Genomic DNA, 21,029 nt, shown 5'->3' with positions numbered 1-21,029 from the left:
GGGTGTTTTGTATTTTGTGTTTCTAGGCTGCTCTTTCATTCCACCAGGGACTCAAGCACACCTGTGCACACAGGCAGAGGTCAGCTTTCAGAAGCCTCTCTGGAAGTGATGGTTGCATCTTCTTTGTGAAGCTCCCAGGTGAGGCTGAGGGTGTTGTGGGGACCACCTTTCCCAGGCAGGTGGCAGCTTGGGCCCCAGGAGTCTTGGGCCTGACAGCACCCTTGTCCACATCCTTTCCTGATTCTCTTCTCCACCTCTGCTGGGCCAGACCCTTCAGCCCTGGGGACTGCTCTGTGCCTTCTGCTGGACTGTTTCCCCAGGGCCTACGTGGATCCAGAGCTGTGAGGGAGAAGGCAATGTCCCCCTCCCTGACTCTGCATGGGGCTCTGTCCCACATCGTAACACTCCTAGCTGGTCCCTGAGAGTCCTGAGTGCCTGTGAGGGAAGGTGCCAGGAGCCTCATACCCATATTCATTTCATGTAGAGCTCAGCATAGCCCTGCAGAAAAACTCCATGCAGAAGATGCAACTAGTAATTTCAGAAAGGCTCTGAAAACCAGCCTCTGTGTGTGTGTGTGTATGTGCACATGTGGGCCTGCAACTAAGGCATCTTTCAGGGCATCTGAGAACAAATGGCAACCCACTCCAGTACTCTTGCCTGGGAAGTCCCATGGAAAGAGGAGCCTGGTGGGGTATAGTCCGTGGGGTCTCAAGAGAATAAGGCATGACTGAGCACACACGCATAAACACAAATGATCTCAGGCATCACTTAGGAGTTCTCTGCCATCCTCTTCTCTCCTTCTCAGCTCCCAGTACGTGTCACGGCTGACTCAGAACCTTGCTAGAGCCTTAGCAGAGATGCTGAGGGGCTCCTCACTCGGGATGAGAAACCTTCTGGCAGGGAAATTCAGGAAGGTGGTAGAATTCCAGCTGCTACAACGGGTGCTGGGAGACAGTCCCATTGGCCCTCTGCTGCCTTACCTGTCTGACTTCATCTCCTAGTCACCACTTCCCACGCCTCTCCCCGCTGCACTGCTTCCTATCAGTTCCTTGATCGGGCCAAGCCCGGTCCTACTGCAGGACCTCTGCGTGTGCTGTGCTCTGCCTCTTGTGCCTCCTCTCAGATATTCAATCCCACGTTTGGCTCCCTGGCTTCCTTTAGGTCTTTCTCAAATATCACCTTCCCCAGTGAAGATTCTCTGACCACTCTCTTTAGAATGGCACCACCTCTTGCCCTTGGGCCTCTCTCCTTTCCTGGCTTGATCTTCCTCCCCACACTTAGCATCGTCTGACTTATTCACTCTACCTGCGGGTCTCGTGTCCATCTGTCCAGCACCACTGAAATGTAAGTTCTCATTCTGGATGACTGTTGGTTTGGGCACTGTCAAATCCCCAGGGCCTGACACACAGTGGGTGCTCAAAACACACTCATGGCCCGGGCTAAAAAGCTTGCTGATGCCGGCGGCAGAGGCAGAGTAGGAGTGTAGACTCAGGGAATCTATTGTTGAACTCAGGGTCCACTATCTTATAACTGGTGAAATGTGGACATACTTTTTCCTCTGAGTCAACATATCCAATCTGAGAAGAGGGATAATAACCTCCTGAGACGGGGAAAGACGTCACTAAGTTGGGTAAAGAAAATGTGGTACTTATATACAATGGAATATTACTCAGCCATTAAAAGAATGAAATGATGCCATTTGTAGCAACATGGATGGATCTAGAGAGTGTCATGCTGAAGTAAGAGAAAGAGAACTAGCGTATGATATTGCTTAAATGTGGAATTAAAAAAAAATGATACAAATGAACTTATTTACAAAACACAAACAGACTCACAGACTTTGAGAACCAACTTATGGTTATCAGAGGGGAAGGGTTAGCAGGAAGGATAGACTAGAAGTGTGGAATTGATATGTACATGTTGTTTCGTTTAAAATAGACAACCAACAAGGACCTACTATATAGCACAGGAACTCTGCTCAATATTATATAACAACCTAAATGGGAAAACAATTTGAAAAAGAACACATACATGTATAACTGAATCACTCTGCTGTACACCTGGAACTAACATATCATTGCTAATTAACCATACGCCAATATAAAATAAAAAGTTAAAAAAAGAAAAACAAAACCAGGTTCAGGACAATGCTCCTAGCCCAATGCTTGGGCCCTGGTGAGAACCCCTGTTTTCTGAATGAGACGGGAGAGCTGGCTGGTCCAGGCACAGCCTGTCTGATGTGTGGCCCTTTTTCCTATACCTGCCCAGTTGGGGTGAAGATTTTCTGCAAGGTGGTAGGAGAGCCCCGGCTGCCTATGTTTACGGGGGTGGGGGTGGACGTGTGACAAGAGGGCAAAAGAAGGTAAAAGCCACAAGAAGGACCCTTCCCTTGGCAGCTTGGGTGATCAGGTCACAGGAATGAGTCATTCCATCTTCACCCAGGTGAGCCAGGCCTGGCCTGATGGGCCTCGCTGGCTGCTGCCTGGTCCCTAGCCTCGGCTGCAGGTCTTTCTTCTGCGGCATCTTATCCATCATGAGGCTATGGCTTCCTCCAGAGAGAAGTGCAGTGGGGCCAGGTGGGCTCCAGGCCTAGAATTCAAGCCACTGGAGATGCTCCTGTTGGTTTAAGACAGCAGTTGGGAAACTTTTTTTGACGAAGGGCCACACATTAAATAGTCTGTACGCCATGTGGTCTCTGCTACAACTCTGTTGTTGTCCCTTGAAGGAAGTTTGTTTATACAAATGAATGGGTACAGCTGTGTTCCAATAAAGTGAAAGTGAAAGTCGCTCAGTTGTGTCCAACTTTTGCGACCCCATGAACTATACAGTCCATGGAATTCTCCAGGACAGAATACTGGGGTGGGTAGCCTATCCCTTCTCCAGGGGATCTTCCCAATCCAGGAATCGAAACGGGGTCTCCTGCATTGCAGGCAGATTCTTTACCAGCTGAGCTACCAAGGAAGCCCATTCCAATAAAACTTTATTTGTAAAGACAGGCATCCTATGGGCCTTAGTCTGCAGACCCTTGGCTTAAGTCTCTGTGTCACTGAGCCTCTCTCTTCCCCCTCATGCTAATATTTGCATTGTGGTGGCTCAGTGCTAGGCCTGGGCCTTTCCTATATCTCATTTAAGGTGCTCATGAGGATGGAGCTTTGAGTGGCTAAGCTGCATCTTGATCGCAGGTCTGACATGTTTACAGCCTATACTTTCAAATGGCCACTCTCTGCTCATTTTTTCTTGGGGAAGGCCCTGCTCAAGGGAGCAAGGAGAACCATAGAGAGGCTCCAGGCAGAAGAGGTACAAGTTGAAAGATCATTAGCTATAAGAACACAGGACACCATCTATTGCTGTGGCCACTTTGCACAGAGTCCAGAGTCTGGCTGTGCCCATGGCTCACTGTGTCCTGAACACTCCATGAGTATGACAGGATGCAGGCACCAGGGCTGTGGAGGCCAGAGAGAGTGTGTCACCAACTCAAGTTCACCTACACTGGTTATTGGTGGGGTTAAAACAGTGGCTGATGAGATAGTATGAGAGTGGCAGGTCCCACCTCTGATTTAAACCTTGCACAGGTTCAAGGCCATCTCTGCAGTGAAGGCTATGGCCTGCCCTCTCTGACTGGGGTCTGTGCAGCTCCCCTGGCCAATTGCACTGATTAGAGAGGCCTCATCACAGAGGGTCCTTCCAGGGAATCTTGAGTCCTGAGATGTCAGGTCGAGACCAGAACAAATTGCTTATTCAAGTGGTCACAGCCTGGCTACACCACAGGTTTGCTCCAGGGAGGCCTGAGGAGGTCTGGGAAGCATTTGTACAAGGGTTCCTGAGTGGAGCTGGTTGGCTCAGGAGACGTCAGGAACCAAGGCCAAGGAGAATGACCATCCTCTGTTCATTTCTTCTTAGAGGAGGGTCCCACTCAAGGGAGCTCAAAGGAGAACCTTGGAGACCCCAGGCAGAAAGCAGGGCAGTGAGCGGTCAACCTTTTATCTGCGTAGACAGTCAGGCCTCTGTTTCTAGAGCCCCAGGGCACTAGGGCAGGAACCCAGATAATTGTGCCTCTGGGCAGTGTGACCCTGTGGCTTTTACCAAAGGAACAGAGGACAGTGAACAGTTGGCCAGAGACCAAAGCCTCAGGAAATAAACAGCCCAGAAACACAGTCTCACAGGGTGTCTGAACTTTGGAGGAAAACCATGGATTTCATCTGTCTTTGACTGCAATGTCTTCAAAGATGTACTCTGACTTTCTCTAGCATTATGTGCCTTTTCAGTGAGTGACAAATGTCATTTCACTCGAGTTAGTTCTTTAAAAATAGCATGTTCCAGAAGATCTTTTCAGAAGCTCCAAGATTCTTAAATAGGAAATGACCTAGGAGTAGCGACCAAAGCCTGATATAAATAAGCGTAGTTAAAAAGCCGACTGGAACCAACCTTCTTTCACTCCTGTGGCAGAGAATTTTGTTCTCTTTTGAAACTCGCCACTGTCTACACATACAAATGGTGATACTGAGCAGGGCTGAAAAGATGGCCTTGGGGTTGGAGCACCTGGGTTCAAATCACAGCCCTGCTGCTCACAGCCTGTCCTACACCCAGGGGAGGGAGGCACCATCCACAGACCCATCTCACAGAGAAGGACGGTGACAAGGAAAGAATACTTTGAACCAACATTTGCTCAGCACGTGTGACACATCAGATCATCCATGCTCACAGCAGGTACCCCATACACTTGCACTATTGTCTGTATTTTAACATTCTTTCAACTTGTCTTAACTTCAGTCATTCTCTGAGTTAGAACATTCTCAACAATGAACGTTGGTCTGTGAACTAAAATATTGCCTGCCACATCAGCAAGCAAAGAATGTTGCAGCCATCAAGCCATCTCATCACAGTCACTCAGATAGCAAGACCCGAGGGAACTTAGGATGGAAGCCATCCTAAGCACTCTGCCATCTAGCACTCTGCTGTGCAGCCACCCCTCTGAGACCCAGGATGAGAAAGCACAGGCTACTGGCCCCACATAGCTAAGGTGCATATCAAAGAAATTAATTCAGTGAACATAGATTCTTGCATCTTCCCAGACACAGAAAAGTGCTGAATTCATTAACTTAAGATGTCTAGTTTTCTTTGATAACAGTAATCTTTTGATTACTTGATGTTCCAACTACTTGGTCTTTTGTTGAAAAACTTCTATATATCCTGGCTTTCCTTCTGCCTCTTTGGAGCAGTCTTTCAGAGCTATCTGAGAGGCTGCATCTTGGGTTTATGTCCTCAGATTTATCCACCAAATAAAACATAATTCTCAACTTTTAGGCTGTGTGTTGACAAGTTCTTCAAGGAAAAAGTCTTAACAAGATAAACCTATGCCAAGTTAAGGAGAAATACACCATAATTTAACATTAGCTGTCAATGTTAACTAATTTTAGATAGCAATTTATATTTGAGAAGTTAAGTTAGTCTTTAAATTGCTAGATATCTATTTAGCTATGAAGAATCAGAAGAAGACACAGGCAATTCAATCTGGAACCTGAATTCAGTTGCTAAGAAATTTCTCAGTAAGGGGCTTGGATGCTTTTTATTCCTGTCATGATGTGTGTTCTGCTGCACCAAGAAGTCCAACAATGCTCTGAGGACAAGGGTCTTCTCTAGACTTTTTTTTATCTCCTCCTGCATCCCTAGGGCAGGGAGGATACCTAGAAGTCTTCGAGTTTCTGTTGATGAACCAGGGGTGTACATGGTCGTTAGTAAACGTTTATGGATAAATTGCTTCCCTAATGGAATCATCTATCTATTAGATTGGCCAAAAAGTTCATTTGAGTTTAAAAACCTGAACGAAATTTTTAGCCGACCCAATAGTTTCTAACTTTTAAGATTTTCTTCATGGAGCCTCGAAGTTTGATAACAACCTTTCTTGTGGATTAACTGGTAAAGTAATGGACAGCTGGGTGTATGCTGCAGTCTGACTGTAGGCAAATAATTTAACCATGTATGTTCATGCATGCCAAGTTGCTTCAGTCGTGTCCGATTCTTTGTGACCGCAGACTGCAGCCTGCCAGGCTCCTCTGTCCATGGGATTCTCCAGGGAGTGAGTTGCCATACCATCCTCAATTTAACCACAGTGAGAGTATTTTATGTGATGAAAATGTCTAATATGGACGGACCCTCCAAAAGCCCCAAAACGTCATCACTGATAACAAATAGTAATGAGGCCTCAGGTGGCCATTCTGGGACGCACCAGCCAGGAGACTGAAAACTGGGTTACTGAAGCCCTCGGTGTCCAGCCATGACTTGAGAGTGACAGTCACAAGGGGGTCCTGGAGTGGAGTTGCCAGGCCACCCAGCTCCACTACACAGATGGGCTTTTTATCTCTTTCATATTTCCAGACTTCATCTCACAATTTATTTTGTAGAAATGTCATTTCTCCTGAAAATAATTGCAATGGAGATTTGTAGCTGTGACATTATTTTTTAATGTGTGTATGTTTTGGAGGTAGGGACCCCAGGTGGGAAGCCACTGCTTTTGGAGATTCAGGGATGGATGGCCTTCATTCCTTTTGGATGGCCTTCATTCCCTATGGTCCCAGCATCAGCTCCTCAAAGCCATTACATCATCCTGTCCCCACTTAAGAACCTGATGAGTGAATTTCTGTGGCAAAAACAGTGCATTCCCAAGGGAATCAGAGACATGCACCCCTACCTTGCTCCACATACTACATCTGGTTGTGTAACCCTCCTAACATTTCTGAGGAGGGTTTCTAAACATCTCACTTTATTCACCTACCAGAGAAGGCAAGTAGTGCCTCCTTTTTTCCTTTATTTTTTTAAATTGAAGTATAGTTGATTACAATGTTGTGTTAATTACAGCTGGTATAGCAAAGTAATTCAGTTATACATATATATGCATCCCTTTTAAAATATTCTTTTTCGTCCTAGTTTACCATGAGATATTGAATATAGTTCTCTGTCCTATGCAATAGGAGAACAGACTGCTGATTGCAAGGGCTAGAGGGATGGAGGGGAGATGGAGTGGGAAGTTGAGGTAAGCATATGTAGACTTCTATATACTGAATGGATAAACAAAAATTAGTGACTCCTGAATGAAGAAAGGAAATAGATTTGAGAGTGCCTAGCAAAGAACACAGAGTGCAGGAATGGTCCCACGGCTGGTGATATTTCAACAAAAGACAACTCTGCCAATGCAGGGGTGGGTCTTTGGTGCAGGCATTCCAGGAATTGGCCAGGAAATGGTGGGGGCATTATTCTCTCTGGGTGCCCTTGCAGCGACCCTGAAGGCAGCTGCCCACTGCCTCCCTGAGGAAGAGTAGGACCTGTGTGTGGGTTGGCCTCAGCTGGTATAACCGTCACAGCCCAGCCCTCGCAGGCCACAAGGAGCATTTCATCAGCAGCTGCTCGGCCGCCAGGTGGGGGCTCACTGAGGAGGGCAAAGCCAGAACAACTGGCCCCATGTGGGATGGATAAAGAAAGGCCTTTCCTTCCAAGGCAGGAGAGTAAACTCAGGGACATATGGAGATGAGCAGACCACTGGACTCCCAGGGTCATGGGCAACCCCTCCCAGAATGCTGTCTGCCACATCCCAGAGGCAGATGGATACACCAGGCTGGTGGCCAGACAGCGCCAGTGATGCCCGGTGAGGCCCTGGGGGAATAGCCTGTTTGAACTTCAGTTTCCATGTTTCTAAGCTGGAATTAATAAAATCTACATCTGGGGAGATGGTGAAGGACAGGGAAGCCTGATGTGTTGCAGCCCATGGGGTCACAAAGAGTCAGACACGACTGAGTGACTGAAAAACAACATCTGGGTAACATCTTCCGGTTGAACAGGGTACCCTGTTTGTCCTCCCTGAGTGTGGCCAACTGCACTCCCCACCCTGCCTCTGCACCTGTGCTGAGATCCACCATCCACAGTGATCAGTATGAGCCCAGCAGGCTTTTCATGGCTGCCCCCCTGGGCCCCGCACTGGGTGGCCTCCTTCCACTGAGCTCCTCCATCTGTATCTCTGCCCGGTCTCTTTATGAACTGCCTTCCTCCTGTCACCTGGCTATCCCATAGGTATCTGAAAATCACCTCTGCTTAGAGAGACTCTTCCCACATCCTTCCTGATTTTTTATGTATAATTGTACAATGAACACAAATTGCTTCTTTCACAGTGAAACAGGACAAAACCTTTAAACTCTGACGTGAAGAACAACAGCCTAATTTCACGGCTGAAAAAGGCAAGAGGATAAGAGAAATACAGAGATGGAGATACAGAGATAGGACTTCCCTAACAGTCCAGTGGTTAAGACTCTGGGTTTTCACTGCAGGGGCACGGGTTCGATCTGTGATTGAGGAAATAAATTTTTTTGCGCTGCCAAAGTTTCTTTTTTTTTTTTTTAAGGGAGTATTCTGGGTATCCTCAAGCATTTCCATTTGATTCTGGCAATCTCCCAGGGTAGAGGCAAAGAGCAGGCATGGGCGAGCCACGGCAGCAGCCCAGGAGCTCTGCCTCTGTTGGGGTGGGCAGGACTGCTGGGCAGTGGGAGAGCGGGAGGATTTGACATGGAAGCCCTGCAGAGGAGGGTCAGGGCTGTGGGCACTGGGCAGGGACCGGTGGGCACCAGGCCCTGGGGCCTGGATGGGCTGAACCAGGTGGCCTTTGTGGGCCTAGGTGCTCTGTCTTCCTGGGTCCTTTCTCCTTCTCCTAAAATATTAACAATCATATTTTAGAGGGGACATTGATATGAAGACAAATACAAGGTTTAGTCTTAAAAGTTCATTTTCCCCTTTTGATTGTAAAAGAAACAGCTTTTTCTGTGGTTCTCTAAAAGATCTAAGTGCTGTGCCTAATGTGTAAGGTGGCCCTGGCTGAGTCCCGCATAGAAACACCTGCTGTGCATGAGCGAGGGGTTGGTGGCTGTGGGCAACTCACGTTGCCTCTTGAGTTTCTATATCATCACATGCAAAATGGAGATAAAATAATCACCGTAGGGCTGCTAGAGGGTGAAATGAGATAACTTAAGCAGAGTGCAGCCAATTTTTTATGCTCTGAGTCAGGGAGACAGTTGGTCAGGACAGTTTATAGAATTTGTGGAAAAGGGGGGAAAAAAGAGAATGTAAAAAAAAAAAAAAAGACAACTCGGGATTTTCAGCTAAAGCAGAACTGAATTCACTAAATTGAGAACTTTGGCAGAAACTGAAGGAAAGCTATTCAAATGACAAGTCAATCCCAGGGCACAACCAAAGGAGAGAAGGCCCAGCTTCGTAGCAGGAGTTCAAGCATGGGTTGGAGGCAGGAAGTGGCGAGAACGGGGCCCACCCAGGAGAGAGGGGACACCAGCTCTGCACTCACCCAATGGCAACATCAAGGGAAAGACACTGAGAGGTGGAGCAGCTGCAGGCCAGGTGGGAGAGAAGGAGCCCCATGTGCACAAAGGTTGGGGTGCACAAGGAGTGCTGGGAGGGGCAAGGCATCAGGCTGAGCTAGAGGCCATTGTGGGCCACTGAGGGGGCAGGGCTAACACAGGACAGGAAAGATGCCGGTGAATATGGGACCGACAGCACTCTCTGTGTAGATCAGACTTGTTTACGCTGGCTGGACCTTCACATCTCCCCATCCCTCCACCCACCCATCCATCCATCTATCCATCCATCCCTCTCTTCCTCCATCCACCCACCCATCTCTTCTATCCATCCCTCCACCCATTCATTCATGTATGATTTTAAGGAGCCTACTCTTCCTTAAGACAGCCAAGACTCTTATTGTTAAGCAGGCAGTGAAGCTGAGGGAGCAAGGGTTGTTCTCCTCGGATGCTAGCTAAGAAGACTAAGCTGCCGAGGGTAAAATGTTGGTTCAAAGTCACACAGCTGGTGGGAGAGAACACATGTTGTCTGCCCCACTTCGCCAACTTTGTGATAAATACTGAAAGAACAGACCCCTTGGAGGAAGCTGTCCTAGCACAGAAAGGCACAGTATCCCAGAGCTATTGCAAAAGTGACTTCTGTGCTAGGTCTGAGGGCTTCATTTGGAGCCCTAGAACCAGGGCAGACTTAGCCTCCTGTCTTTGGTATTATTTTCAGTGGCCAATGAGCAAATAGGGAGAGGAGCCGTACAGTGGAGAGTGAGCCAGAACTCACTGAGGACACCAGAAAGCATTCAGGCAGGGACAGTGATAAATGCAGACCAGGCTTTATATCAGGAGTTTTACCCATGAGCTGAGAACAAGGGGGCCAGCACTATGTTCAAGGCCACAGTCAAGTCAGAGCCGATCCACATTCAAACCCAATGCCTGAACTCTAAAGCTGGTCTTCTAACCTCCCTGTCACTAGACAATTGAGGCCAAGTGTATTTGCATTAAACAGCTTCATAAGGTACAGCAGAGGGACCTGAGCTTGAACTCCCTACTTGCTAAAGTCTGTGTGTATGGTGAACATCCCAAGAGAAAGGACCTTTCACAGCTGGGGACTTTGCTGTCCAGTGAACACAGAGGTCACAGATAGGAACCCAGCACAAAAGGCAGATAAGCAGGACAATTTATCTAGTTTTGATCTGGCCAACCACAATCCCCTTCACTGTAAGACATGGCTGAAATATGTGTCCACAGCTACAAATAAAACAAGAAGACTCTCCGTTCCAGGGTTCAGGGGTGTGTGTGCCGGGGTCCAGGGTCAGCTGGTAGCTGCATACTTGAACTCCCATATAAGTGTGCATTGTATGAAGGAGAAGGTGGGTGGGGGTCCCAGCTGTGCTCCCTGCAAGTGACCTTCCAGTCAATCCATTACGGTGGAGATAAAATACCCACGTTAGGTGTGCAGTGAGATGATGGGGCATCCTTGTCCAGAGCATGTTCCTCCCAAAGGCCCCAAATTCAAGGCTCCTTTCCTCAGAGACCCAGCAAGGGTCACAGGTGCATCCACTGAACAGCAGAGAGTATACCAGTCACAATGCTTTGGCAGTAAGAGAAGGGAGGTGTGGCAGATACAAGACAGACTATAACAAAAGTGTCATAAAGAGTTATTCATCACAGTCGTTTTAAATTCCCAGTGTGATAATTCCCATATCTATCGCGTCTGGTTCTGGTGCTGGCTTTATATCTTCAAATTGTGTGTTTTGTCTTCTTGTATGTCTTGTAATTTTTCTTGGCAGCCAGATGTGATATATTGGGTAAAATGACCTATTGTGATGGGGTGGTGAAGTATGTAGGGGAAGGGGAGCACCCTGTGGTCTAATGAGGTCTATCTGTTAGTGAGCCCATCTCTCTGGACTGGGAACTTCACAAGTGTCCCTCAGTGTTTTTCTCTCCTTGCAGGTGGGCACAGAAGGCTAGCATGGGCTGGAGGTGGGAATTTCCCTTCCTCTAGGTCAGTTAGTCTCTAACAGTATCACATCAGATCAGCTCTGGTTAAGTTTCCCTGAGGCCAGATCTTGTTAAGAACAGGTGCACTTATCCCCTCCTTCCTGCTGGAAACTCAAGATGACTTTTCTCCGATATTTACTGCGGTCACCTGGTCAAACTCCAGATAGTGGATCTCACCATATTGTATGTGCAGAGGTGGGGTGGGGCTCTCGATGACTGGGCCCCTACCCTTGGGGTTTTTAACTCACAAAGTTATCCACACTGGTTTAGCTGCTAAGTCATGTCTGACTCTTGTGACCCCATGGACGGTAGTAGCCTGTCAGGCTCCTCTGTTCGTGGGATTCTCCAGGCAAGAATATTGGTGTAGGTTGCCACTTCCTTCTCCACACTGAGTCTTGAGCAATTTGTCAATCCTAAAGAGTCATGAATGAGAGCTGGAGAAGATGTTGGGCCGAGAGGAAGGGCAGGACTTCAGAGCAGGAAGGTGGGCAGCCAGTGATGCTTTGATACAGATCACAGGGAGAGGCAGGCCAGTGGCTGTCTTTGACCACAGGGAGCCAGCACACAGGCTCTCCGGTGGCCAGAGGGAGGGTGAGGGGAGTTGTGCGAGGTTCAGCCTGTGAAGGAGTCCAGCGTCTTGAGCTCATGCTCCCGCTGACCTGAGAGAAAGAACTGACCCTTGACAGTATCTGCCCTTGGCTAAGATTTTGCACACTAACATTTGTTCTGGAAGGATGTACCCAAATTAAAGTTTATAACGACTAAGGGCAGGAAGTGGTGTTCCCACAGAAGTTCAGATTACGTAATGCTCTGAAGGAAACCCTGAGCAAAGATGGGGAGGGCAGGTGGGGGAGCAGAAGAGGTCAAAATGAAATACCAATCAGCGAATGCAGAGTAGAAGAGTTTGGTGGTGATGCCCGGGGCCCATTAGTATGTTCTTAGAATTGGTTTGGGTTTGACTTTCTGTCCACTGCAATGTTCTAGATTAGGACCTACTGAGCAGATGATTTTAAAAAGTGTTTTTGGCCCTTCGAATGGACATGGGCCCAGGAGTGTTGGCCCTTGGGTGGTCTGTGTAGTCACCTGTTCATGTCTGAGTTGCTGGCTGAGCACTTTCCTGAGCTAGGCCCCAAGTGGTAGGGGGCAGTTGGGGTCACAGAGCTTCTTAGAAGTCAGAATTCCTGAAAATGTGACAGACCTAAAAATTCCTCGGGCTGCAAAGTGTCCTCAGGGCCCCAGTGAGTGGTTTTCTGGTGTCAGGAGGACCCAGGGAGGCCTTAACTGACCAGCAGGTACAGGTGTGTGTATGGTGGGGGGCAGTACCCAGAGAGCCCGGAGGCCTGAAGCAGGCAGGTGTGAGGGTGTAGCTGGAGGGACAGGGCGGTCCAAGCAGGAGGAAGGACCCTAGGGAACGGTCCACGCTGGCTGTGGAGGGCAGCAGCTGGCCCAGTGTGGGTCAGGCCTGACCACACAGAAGGGGTGATGGCAAGCAGTGGTGGACTGAGGTTGGACCACAGGCCTGGGTGAAAAGCTATGGTGTGGTTGGCAGGTTCTAAGCATCTGTGCAAAGGCACAGCCCTGGTTTCCTGGGCATGGTTCTCATGGCCTGTGGGAGGCAGAAGGCCCTGCCTGGCACACATGGGCAGCAGGCCCACATGCACCCTAATGCCCCACTCAGGTTAGCCTCTGTTGGCTCTGGGGTCTCATAGCCTGAGTCCACAGCCTGGCTGTACCCTGGGGACCAGGAAGCCCTGAGGATCATCATCCCCCAGCCTCCAGTGTTTCATCTGCAAAACAGCGAAGAATATGCTTTTGAGTCCAGGCTATGGAGGAATGACCCAGGCAAGGCTGGACCATGGGCCTAGGCATGTAGGTACTGACATTGCTTCTGTTACATTATCAAAAGCAAACTCAGCTGCTTTCTGCTAGGGAGACTCTGGAGATGATCAGCACCTGCAGGTCAGGTTTGCTAAATTCTGTTAACAATAACATCTGCCAATACCACATCACTGGGCACAGCGCCAGACCCTTATTCTCTCGTTCATCACACGATTCCCAAGAAGTAGCTGTTGTGACTCCCAGTGACAGATGAGAAAACTGAAGCTCTGAGGTCTCCTATATCTCCTCAAAGTCAGTAAGTGTTGGAGATCAAGTCTGACTCCCCAGCACAGCACTTGTGGGGCTCAGGTCCACCCTCTCACTCACTATGAGAGACAGGACACTTCATTTAACTTCTGGGGCATATTTCCTCATTGGGGGTAGGGAACCTGCTAGGAAGTGGGCAAAGGCCATACAAGGTACTTCTCTGCAAAAGAAACACAGTATCTTACAGAAGTGCAAAAGCACGTGTAATTACAGAGGCACATTCAAAAGTGACAACATGGGTTACACAACAGATTGGCCAAGATAAAAACCACACAGTGTGAGTGAGGATGCGGGAAAACACCATTTTCACTGGCTGTCAGAAAGTGTTAGAAATTCATGTGTCCTTTTGAAGGGCATTTTTCAGTATCTAAAAACATTTCACATGTAATACTTTTTGTCCAAATTAAATTCTGAGGGAAAGTATCCTAAATGTACATAAACATATGCATATGAAACCCTACTTACAAGGTTGTCATGGCAGCACTGTGTCTGGTTAAAAAAAGAAATCCAAGACTGTACACAACCCAAATGTCCATTTTTGCAGGAATTGGTTAAATAACCCATTCATATTCATACTATGCAGCTCCAAGAAGGATGGATCTATATATATGGTGATAAAGTATACTCTGTAAAATATGGTCTTATGAAAAAAAAAAAGATTAAAGTAGAATACATGTTTCATGTTGTAAAGGAAAAAGTAATTGTATAGACATACAATACTTCTAGAAAGTTTCTCATAAATCTATAAAGTTCCTGCCCTGGAGATGGGAAGAAAGTATCCTTTCCTATTATGAACTCTTCACACATGTTTAAATTTTCTTGTTTTGTTTGTAGCTTGTGCTTAAGAGTGCCTGTTGTGTTTGCTCACCCTTTGGAAGGTGTTTAGGTTGGGGTCTCAGAAGGGCATTTGATGGACTATATACCTGCCACTCAAAGAGGCAAACTGACTTGACCTGCCAGCTTCTCCTTGCTGGTGAAGGGCCTCTCTCTCCCCATGGTAGATGGGCTGGTGAGCTCCCACTGCAAACATAGGACACCTCTTACCCCACATTCCTATTTCCCTGGAGGCACTGCAAGTCCCCAGAAATAACTGGCCAACTCTCAGCACCCTTGGAAGGTCCAGTTGCTGGCTGTGCCAAGGCCATGTGACTTCCAAAAGCCACGGATATCTGGAGGGGTTGAGCAACAGCTTTGATGGAATGTCATTTGGCACTGAACACAATCCTCCCTGCTTTTGCCAGAGGTAGCGCATTCTATATAAAGCTGCCAGACCTGGCCATCTCCTCACTGAGCCTGATCCCTCTCCATCAAGGGCAAGGCGATTGACTTCTGCACCTAACTCCTCCGCAATAATTGTGGCCTTTGGGTTTATGCACCTAGTTGGGTAGGGGAGGCCTGGCTGGGAGGGAGCAGCAGGTCCTCTCAGTTGTAATATCTGGTTCTGGGGGTGGGGTAGTGATGTAAACTGAGACAGGAAGGATATAGACACATCCTGCCTGAGTTAGCAGCGGTGGTGAGAAATAGAGCCCCATGGTTCTCCCACGGCAGAGATCCTGCCAGAAAGTAAATCCTAAGGGTAATCTGGAATGGTATGCAAGTAAGGGCTGCATCTCCATCAGTTCTGGAAGAGAAGTGTTTGCAGTCACTGGTCAAGGGTCAAGGTCTGAAACCTGAATCCTGGAGAACCGCTGTAGAGGGAAAGGGTGAGTGGATGGGTTGGGGGAGGGCAAGGCTCCATGAGCATGCATCTTCTCCAGACTGGAAGGATTGTAGGCCTACACTTCCTTGGTACCTGAATTGGAAAAATCACAGTGCCCTGTCCCCTCAACACTGGCCCTAAGACACACATACACACTAAATAGTATCTGATTCACACAGACACACACTCACTAGTGTCTGACTCACACTCACAGACACATACACAATGATAAAGATGCTGGACATTTATTAAGCGCTTAACATGTGTTCATCTCTATGCTGAGCCACTGATGTGTGTCAACTCACAAGCCAAACAGGCACACTATCCTATTTTTCCCACAAAGGATGATGAAACTGCAACTAAGCGAGGTTGGCTTGCCTCAGGTTCCTGTAATAAGTTGCACACATGGTCCAAAAGCAGGCAGGGAGGAACTCGGAGCGCCTCATGGGCACACACATGGCCATGTCCACAGAGAGGCACATGGTGCACAAAGACAGACCCAGCGGCGCTCACCCAGGCTCAAGTTTGCTGCCTAAGGCCACACAACCATTTTTCAAAAAGACAAACAAATGGAGTGTGTCTCCAGTACCCATAATCATGACCCTGTTAACCACTAAATGTGTCACATTAGACTCAGTCTCCTCTCTGACAGTTTCTAAGAATCAGACCTAGCCAGGGTAGGGAGAAGTGATCAACACTTTTTTTTTTTGTCTGTTTGCTTGTTTTTTAAATGGAAATTTAATGTTTATTGCAAAAGCTCAATGCCGGGGGAGGGGGTGGGGTTGGGGGAGGCCCAGTAACATTTCTGAACATTGCTTTTGAAAATCACAAAGAATCCCTGAGGGATTTCCTGTCCTTAAGAAAGCATGTGCCGGTTTTAAAAAGAAAGAAAACAGGCTCTGAAGAATTACAACCGCCCAAACGGTCAAGGCAAGCAGAGCCGATCCCTGCAACATCTGCGTGTGGCTGGTTCCCGCCCTCCTGGGAGAAGAGAGGAGTCGGGAGTTAGCAGAGTTAACTCCGAGTTTCTCAGAACGCGCCTCCACCTTCCTGCCAGCGCAGTCCTGAAAACAACTTGTTGTGCTTTCTCTCTGCGCTGCTTACCGATCTGTCTCTCCCTCTTCATTCTCTTAGGGGAAAAGTTCTGGCCACAGGCACTTCCCCACCACCACACAAAGAAACAGAAAGCCCCGGGTGGCCGCGGGGACGGAGGTGGCCTCTCTAGGCCCGGGGCGCGCAGAGCCCGCGCATCAGGCTCGGGGGACACCGACCCCGCGGTGCCCAGGGCGCTGCGACGCCCGGGCTCCCGCGATGTTCGGTGACGCGGTCGTGTGGGTCCCTCGCCCACCGGGCGCCAGCCAGAGTCCCTGGGTTCCTTGGCCAGAGTTCGGGCTCGCCCCCCTCCCGCCCCTTCGGTACCCGTCCTCCCCCCTCCCCCGGCGGGTACTCACCTTGCTGGGTCGTGGTCAGCGGCAGCAGAGTGCTCATCGCTGACCGGTGCGGGGCACGGCCCGGGGGACCGTGGCAAGGGTCGCGATCGGCCGCTCCTGACCCTCAGCCGCCGGAGGAAGCGGCACGTGTGTCACACTCCTCGGCGCGGACCGAGGGGAGGGGCTCCGGCCCGAGATAGGCAGACTTCATTTAGTTTTTTCTGCAGACTTGGCTGATGGGGTTCCCACCCATTTTTTTTTTTTAAACACATACACCCGCCCACTTCTGAACTCTTCTGTGTTCCGACTTTCCTGCGCGAGAATCACATTTTCTAACTAGTTTCTGTTTCTATCTGCAGCTAACAGATAGAGGTTGTGTTTGAGAATGACCCTGTGTGTGGGTTGTAAAGCTCCCAGACATGACAAGATGGGCTTCCCGGATGGCCTTCCCCGTCGCCACGGTCCCGGACGGTGACCAAATAAATAGAGTCAGAATTGCCTTGGAGTCTTGGCGGATCCTATGAGCCGCGGAGCCTTTGTGGCCTGCGGAGAGTTCCTGGCCTCCTCGTGCCTCAGGGCAACTGCCCCAATCCATGGGCTTATGTTTGGGAAAGATTCTTAGAAAAAAAGGATGCTGGGTAAAGACCATGTGACTTGTTTGAATCACGTTTGTCTGAGGCTTTCAGACAGTGGAGTGTTTGGAGAATTCACTTTATTAGGCAACTAAAAACGACAGGGATTTTGACACTCTGGTTAAATGAACTCTACCCATCTCAACCAAAAAGAATGTTGTGTGATATATAGCATTATATTCTCTTCACCCCGCAGAGAGAAAGGCAGGGAGCTCCAGAACACGTCACCTTTATTTTAAATCCCTGTCCAAGGAAATACCCTGGCCTTCTCCTGTCTTTTCTGTGGGGTTTTCACTGCTGTTTACCTGATAGTCCTCATCTCTGCTGCAATCTCAGGGCACCTCAGTCTGTGCAATGTGTGTGCAGTTGGGATTACCACCCAGATTGAACACAACTCAAGACTGCCCCCTGGAGGTGTGCAATGCAGATTATCTGCCCCTTTCTCCCAGCCTAAACCACTCCAGGTGTCTTTACTAGAGCTGCCTGTTTGACACAGTGGAAAGTATTTCTAATTCTCCTTTGTTAGATAATGTTTATAGCTGCTACTAAGTCACTTTAGTCGTGAACAACTCTGTGTGACCCTAAAGATGGCAGCCCACCAGGCTCCCCCGTCCCTGGGATTCTCCAGGCAGGAACACTGGAGTGGGTTGCCATTTCCTTTTCCAATGCATGAAAGTGAAAAGTGAAAGTGAAGTCGTTCAGTCATATCAGACTCTTCAGGACCCCATGGACTGCAGCCCACCAGGTTCCTCTGTCCATGGGATTTTTCAGGCAAGAGTACTGGAGTGGGTTGCTCATTGGTTATAGAGCTTTAATCAAAATTCCACACTCAACATGTCTTATGTTGATGAGAAGTAAACTCTTTACAGAATGTCTTTGGCCAGGTGTGGAAATTTTTAGTCTCAGTTTCCCTATCTGTAAAATGGATACAAAAACAATCACACACCAGAGTTTTAAAGAGGCAATGTCTACATAATGACAGTGGGACAAAAAAGGCACTTAATAGAAGCTAGCAGTGATTACTGTAACAGTTTAACATATTATTTTGTAATACATGTAGGTTCATGTTGGATAATAGTGTCGCCTATGTTCAGAATTCATAAATAAAGCAACTGCAACTATCTGAATGGCAGCAGGGGAACTGAAGCCAAAGACCAGCCAGGTAAGCAAAGACTGAGTCCCAAGGTCTTTGCACCTCGCTAATGGGAGGACATCACCAGATAGTCAACACCGAAATCAGACTGATTATATTCTTAGCAGCCAAAGATGGAGAAGCTCTATAGAGTCAGCAAAAACAAGACCAGGAGCTGACTGTGGCTCAGATCATGAACTCCTTATTACCAAATTCAGACTTAAATTGAAGAAAGTAGGGAAAACCGCTAGACCATTCAGGTATGACCTAAATCAAATCCCTTATGATTATACAGTGGAAGTGAGAAATAGATTTAAGGGTCTAGATCTGATAGAGTGCCTGATGAACTATGGACTGAAGTTCATGACATTGTACAGGAGACAGGGATCAAGACGATCCCCCTGGAAAAGAAATGCAAAAATGCAAAATGGTTGTCTGGGGAGGCCTTACAAATAGCTGTGAAAAGAGATGCGAAAAGCCAAGGAGAAAAGGAAAGATATAAGCATCTGAATGCAGAGTTCCAAAGAATAGCAAGAAGAGATAAGAAAGTCTTCCTCAGGGATCCATGCAAAGAAATAGAGGAAAAAAACAACAGAATGGGAAAGACTAGAGATCTCTTCAAGAAAATCAGAGATACCAAGGAAACATTTCACACAAAGATGGGCTCAATAAAGGACAGAAATGGTATGGACCTAACAGAAGCAGAAGATATTAAGAAGAGGTGGCAGGAATACACAGAAGAACTATACAAAAAAGAGCTTCAAGACCCAGATAATCTCGATGGTGTAATCACTCACCTAGAGCCAGACATCCTGGAATGTGAAGTCAAGTGGGCCTTAGAAAGCATCACTACGAACAAAGCTAGTGGAGGTGATGGAACTCCAGTGGAGCTGTTTCAAATTGTGAAAGATGATGCTGTGAAAGTGCTGCACTCAATATGCCAGCAATTTTGGAAAACTCAGCATTGGCCACAGGACTGGAAAAGGTCCGTTTTCATTCCAATCCCAAAGAAAGGCAATGCCAAAGAATGCTTGAACTACCGCACAGTTGCACTCATCTCACATGCTAGTAAAGTAATGCTCAAAATTCTCCAAGCCAGGCTTCAGCAATACGTGAACCATGAACTTCCAGATGTTCAAGCTGGTTTTAGAAAAGGCAGAGGAACCAGAGATCCAATTGCCAACATCCGCTGGATCATCAAAAAAGCAAGAGAGTTCCAGAAAAACATCTATTTCTGCTTTATTGACTATGCGAAAGCCTTTGACTGTGTGGATCACAATAAATTGTGGCAATTCTGAAAGAGATGGGAATACCAGACCACCTGACCTGCCTCTTGAGAAACCTATATGCAGGTCAGGAAGCAACAGTTAGAACTGGACATGGAACAACAGCCTGGTTCCAAATAGGAAAAGGAGTACGTCAAGGCTGTATATTGTCACCCTGCTTATTTAACTTATATGCAGAGTACATCATGAGAAGTGCTTGGCTGGAAAAAGCACCAGCTAGAATCAAGATTGCCAGAAGAAATATCAATAACTTCAGACATGCAGATGACACCACCCTTATGGCAGAAAGTGAAAAGGAACTAAAAAGCCTCTTGATGAAAGTGAAAGAGGAGAGTGAAAAAGTTGGCTTAAAGCTCAGTTCAGTTCAGTCGCTCAGTCGTGTCCGACTCTCTACGACCCCATGAATCACAGCACACAAGGCCTCCCTGTCCCTCACCATCTCACGGAGTTCACTCAGACTGACGTCCATTGAGTCTGTGATGTCATCCAGCCATCTCATCCTCTGTCGTCCCCTTCTCCTCCTGCCTCCAATCCCTCCCAGCATCAGAGTCTTCTCCAGTGAGTCAACTCCTCACATGAGGTGGCCAAAGTACTGGAGTTCCAGCTTTACCATCATTCCTTCCAAAGAAATCCCAGGGCTGATCTCGTTCAGAATGGACTGGTTGGATCTCTTTGCAGTCCAAGGGACCTTCAAGAGTCTTCTCGAACACCACAGTTCAAACGCATTAATTCTTTGGTGCCCAGCCTTCTTCACAGTCCAACTCTCACATCCATACATGACTACTGGAAAAACCATAGCCTTGACTAGACTGACCTTAGTTGGCAAAGTAATGTCTCTGCTTTTGAATATACTATCTAGGTTGGTCATAACTTTTCTTCCAAGGAGTAAGCGTCTTTTAATTTCATGGCTGCAGTCACCATCTGCAGTGATTTTGGAGCCCCCCAAAATGAAGTCTGACACTGTTTCTACTGTTTCCCCATCTATTTCCCATGAAGTGATGGGACCAGATGGCATGATCTTCCTTTTCTGAATGTTGAGCTTTAAGCCAACTTTTTCACTATCCTCTTTCACTTTCATCAAGAGGCTTTTTAGCTCCTCTTCACTTTCTGCCATAAGGGTGGTGTCATCTGCATATCTGAGGTTATTGATGTTTCTCCCAGCAATTTTGATTCCAGCTTGTGTTTCTTCTAGTCCAGCATTTCTCATGATGTACTCCGCATAGAAGTTAAATAATCAGGGTGACAATATACAGCCTTGATGTACTTCTTTTCTATTTGGAACCAGTCTGTTGTTCCCTGTCCAGTTCTAACTGTTGCTTCCTGACCTGCATATAGGTTTCTCAAGAGGCAGGTCAGGTGG

The 21,029-nt window shown here is 47.7% G+C and overlaps 1 protein-coding gene across 2 annotated transcripts in view; it reads right to left on the bottom strand.

Annotated features, from left to right (window-relative positions):
- Nucleotides 1-16,933, bottom strand: part of GYPC (glycophorin C (Gerbich blood group)) — a 47,408-nt gene extending 30,475 nt beyond the window's left edge. The window contains exon 1 of one of the 2 annotated variants that reach the window (XM_068967667.1): nucleotides 16,641-16,933. In XM_068967667.1, the coding sequence (XP_068823768.1) occupies nucleotides 16,641-16,677 (37 nt within the window). In that variant the 5' untranslated portion in view covers nucleotides 16,678-16,933. The remainder of the gene's footprint in view (nucleotides 1-16,640) is intronic. The other variant, XM_068967666.1, reaches the window with a different exon arrangement.
- Between the last annotated feature and the right edge of the window lie 4,096 nt (nucleotides 16,934-21,029).

Source organism: Capricornis sumatraensis, chromosome 3, assembly GCF_032405125.1.
Source record: "Capricornis sumatraensis isolate serow.1 chromosome 3, serow.2, whole genome shotgun sequence".
Taxonomy (NCBI): domain Eukaryota; kingdom Metazoa; phylum Chordata; class Mammalia; order Artiodactyla; family Bovidae; genus Capricornis; species Capricornis sumatraensis.
Note: the sequence above shows the minus strand (reverse complement) of the source record. Positions and strands in the feature narration are given on the sequence as shown.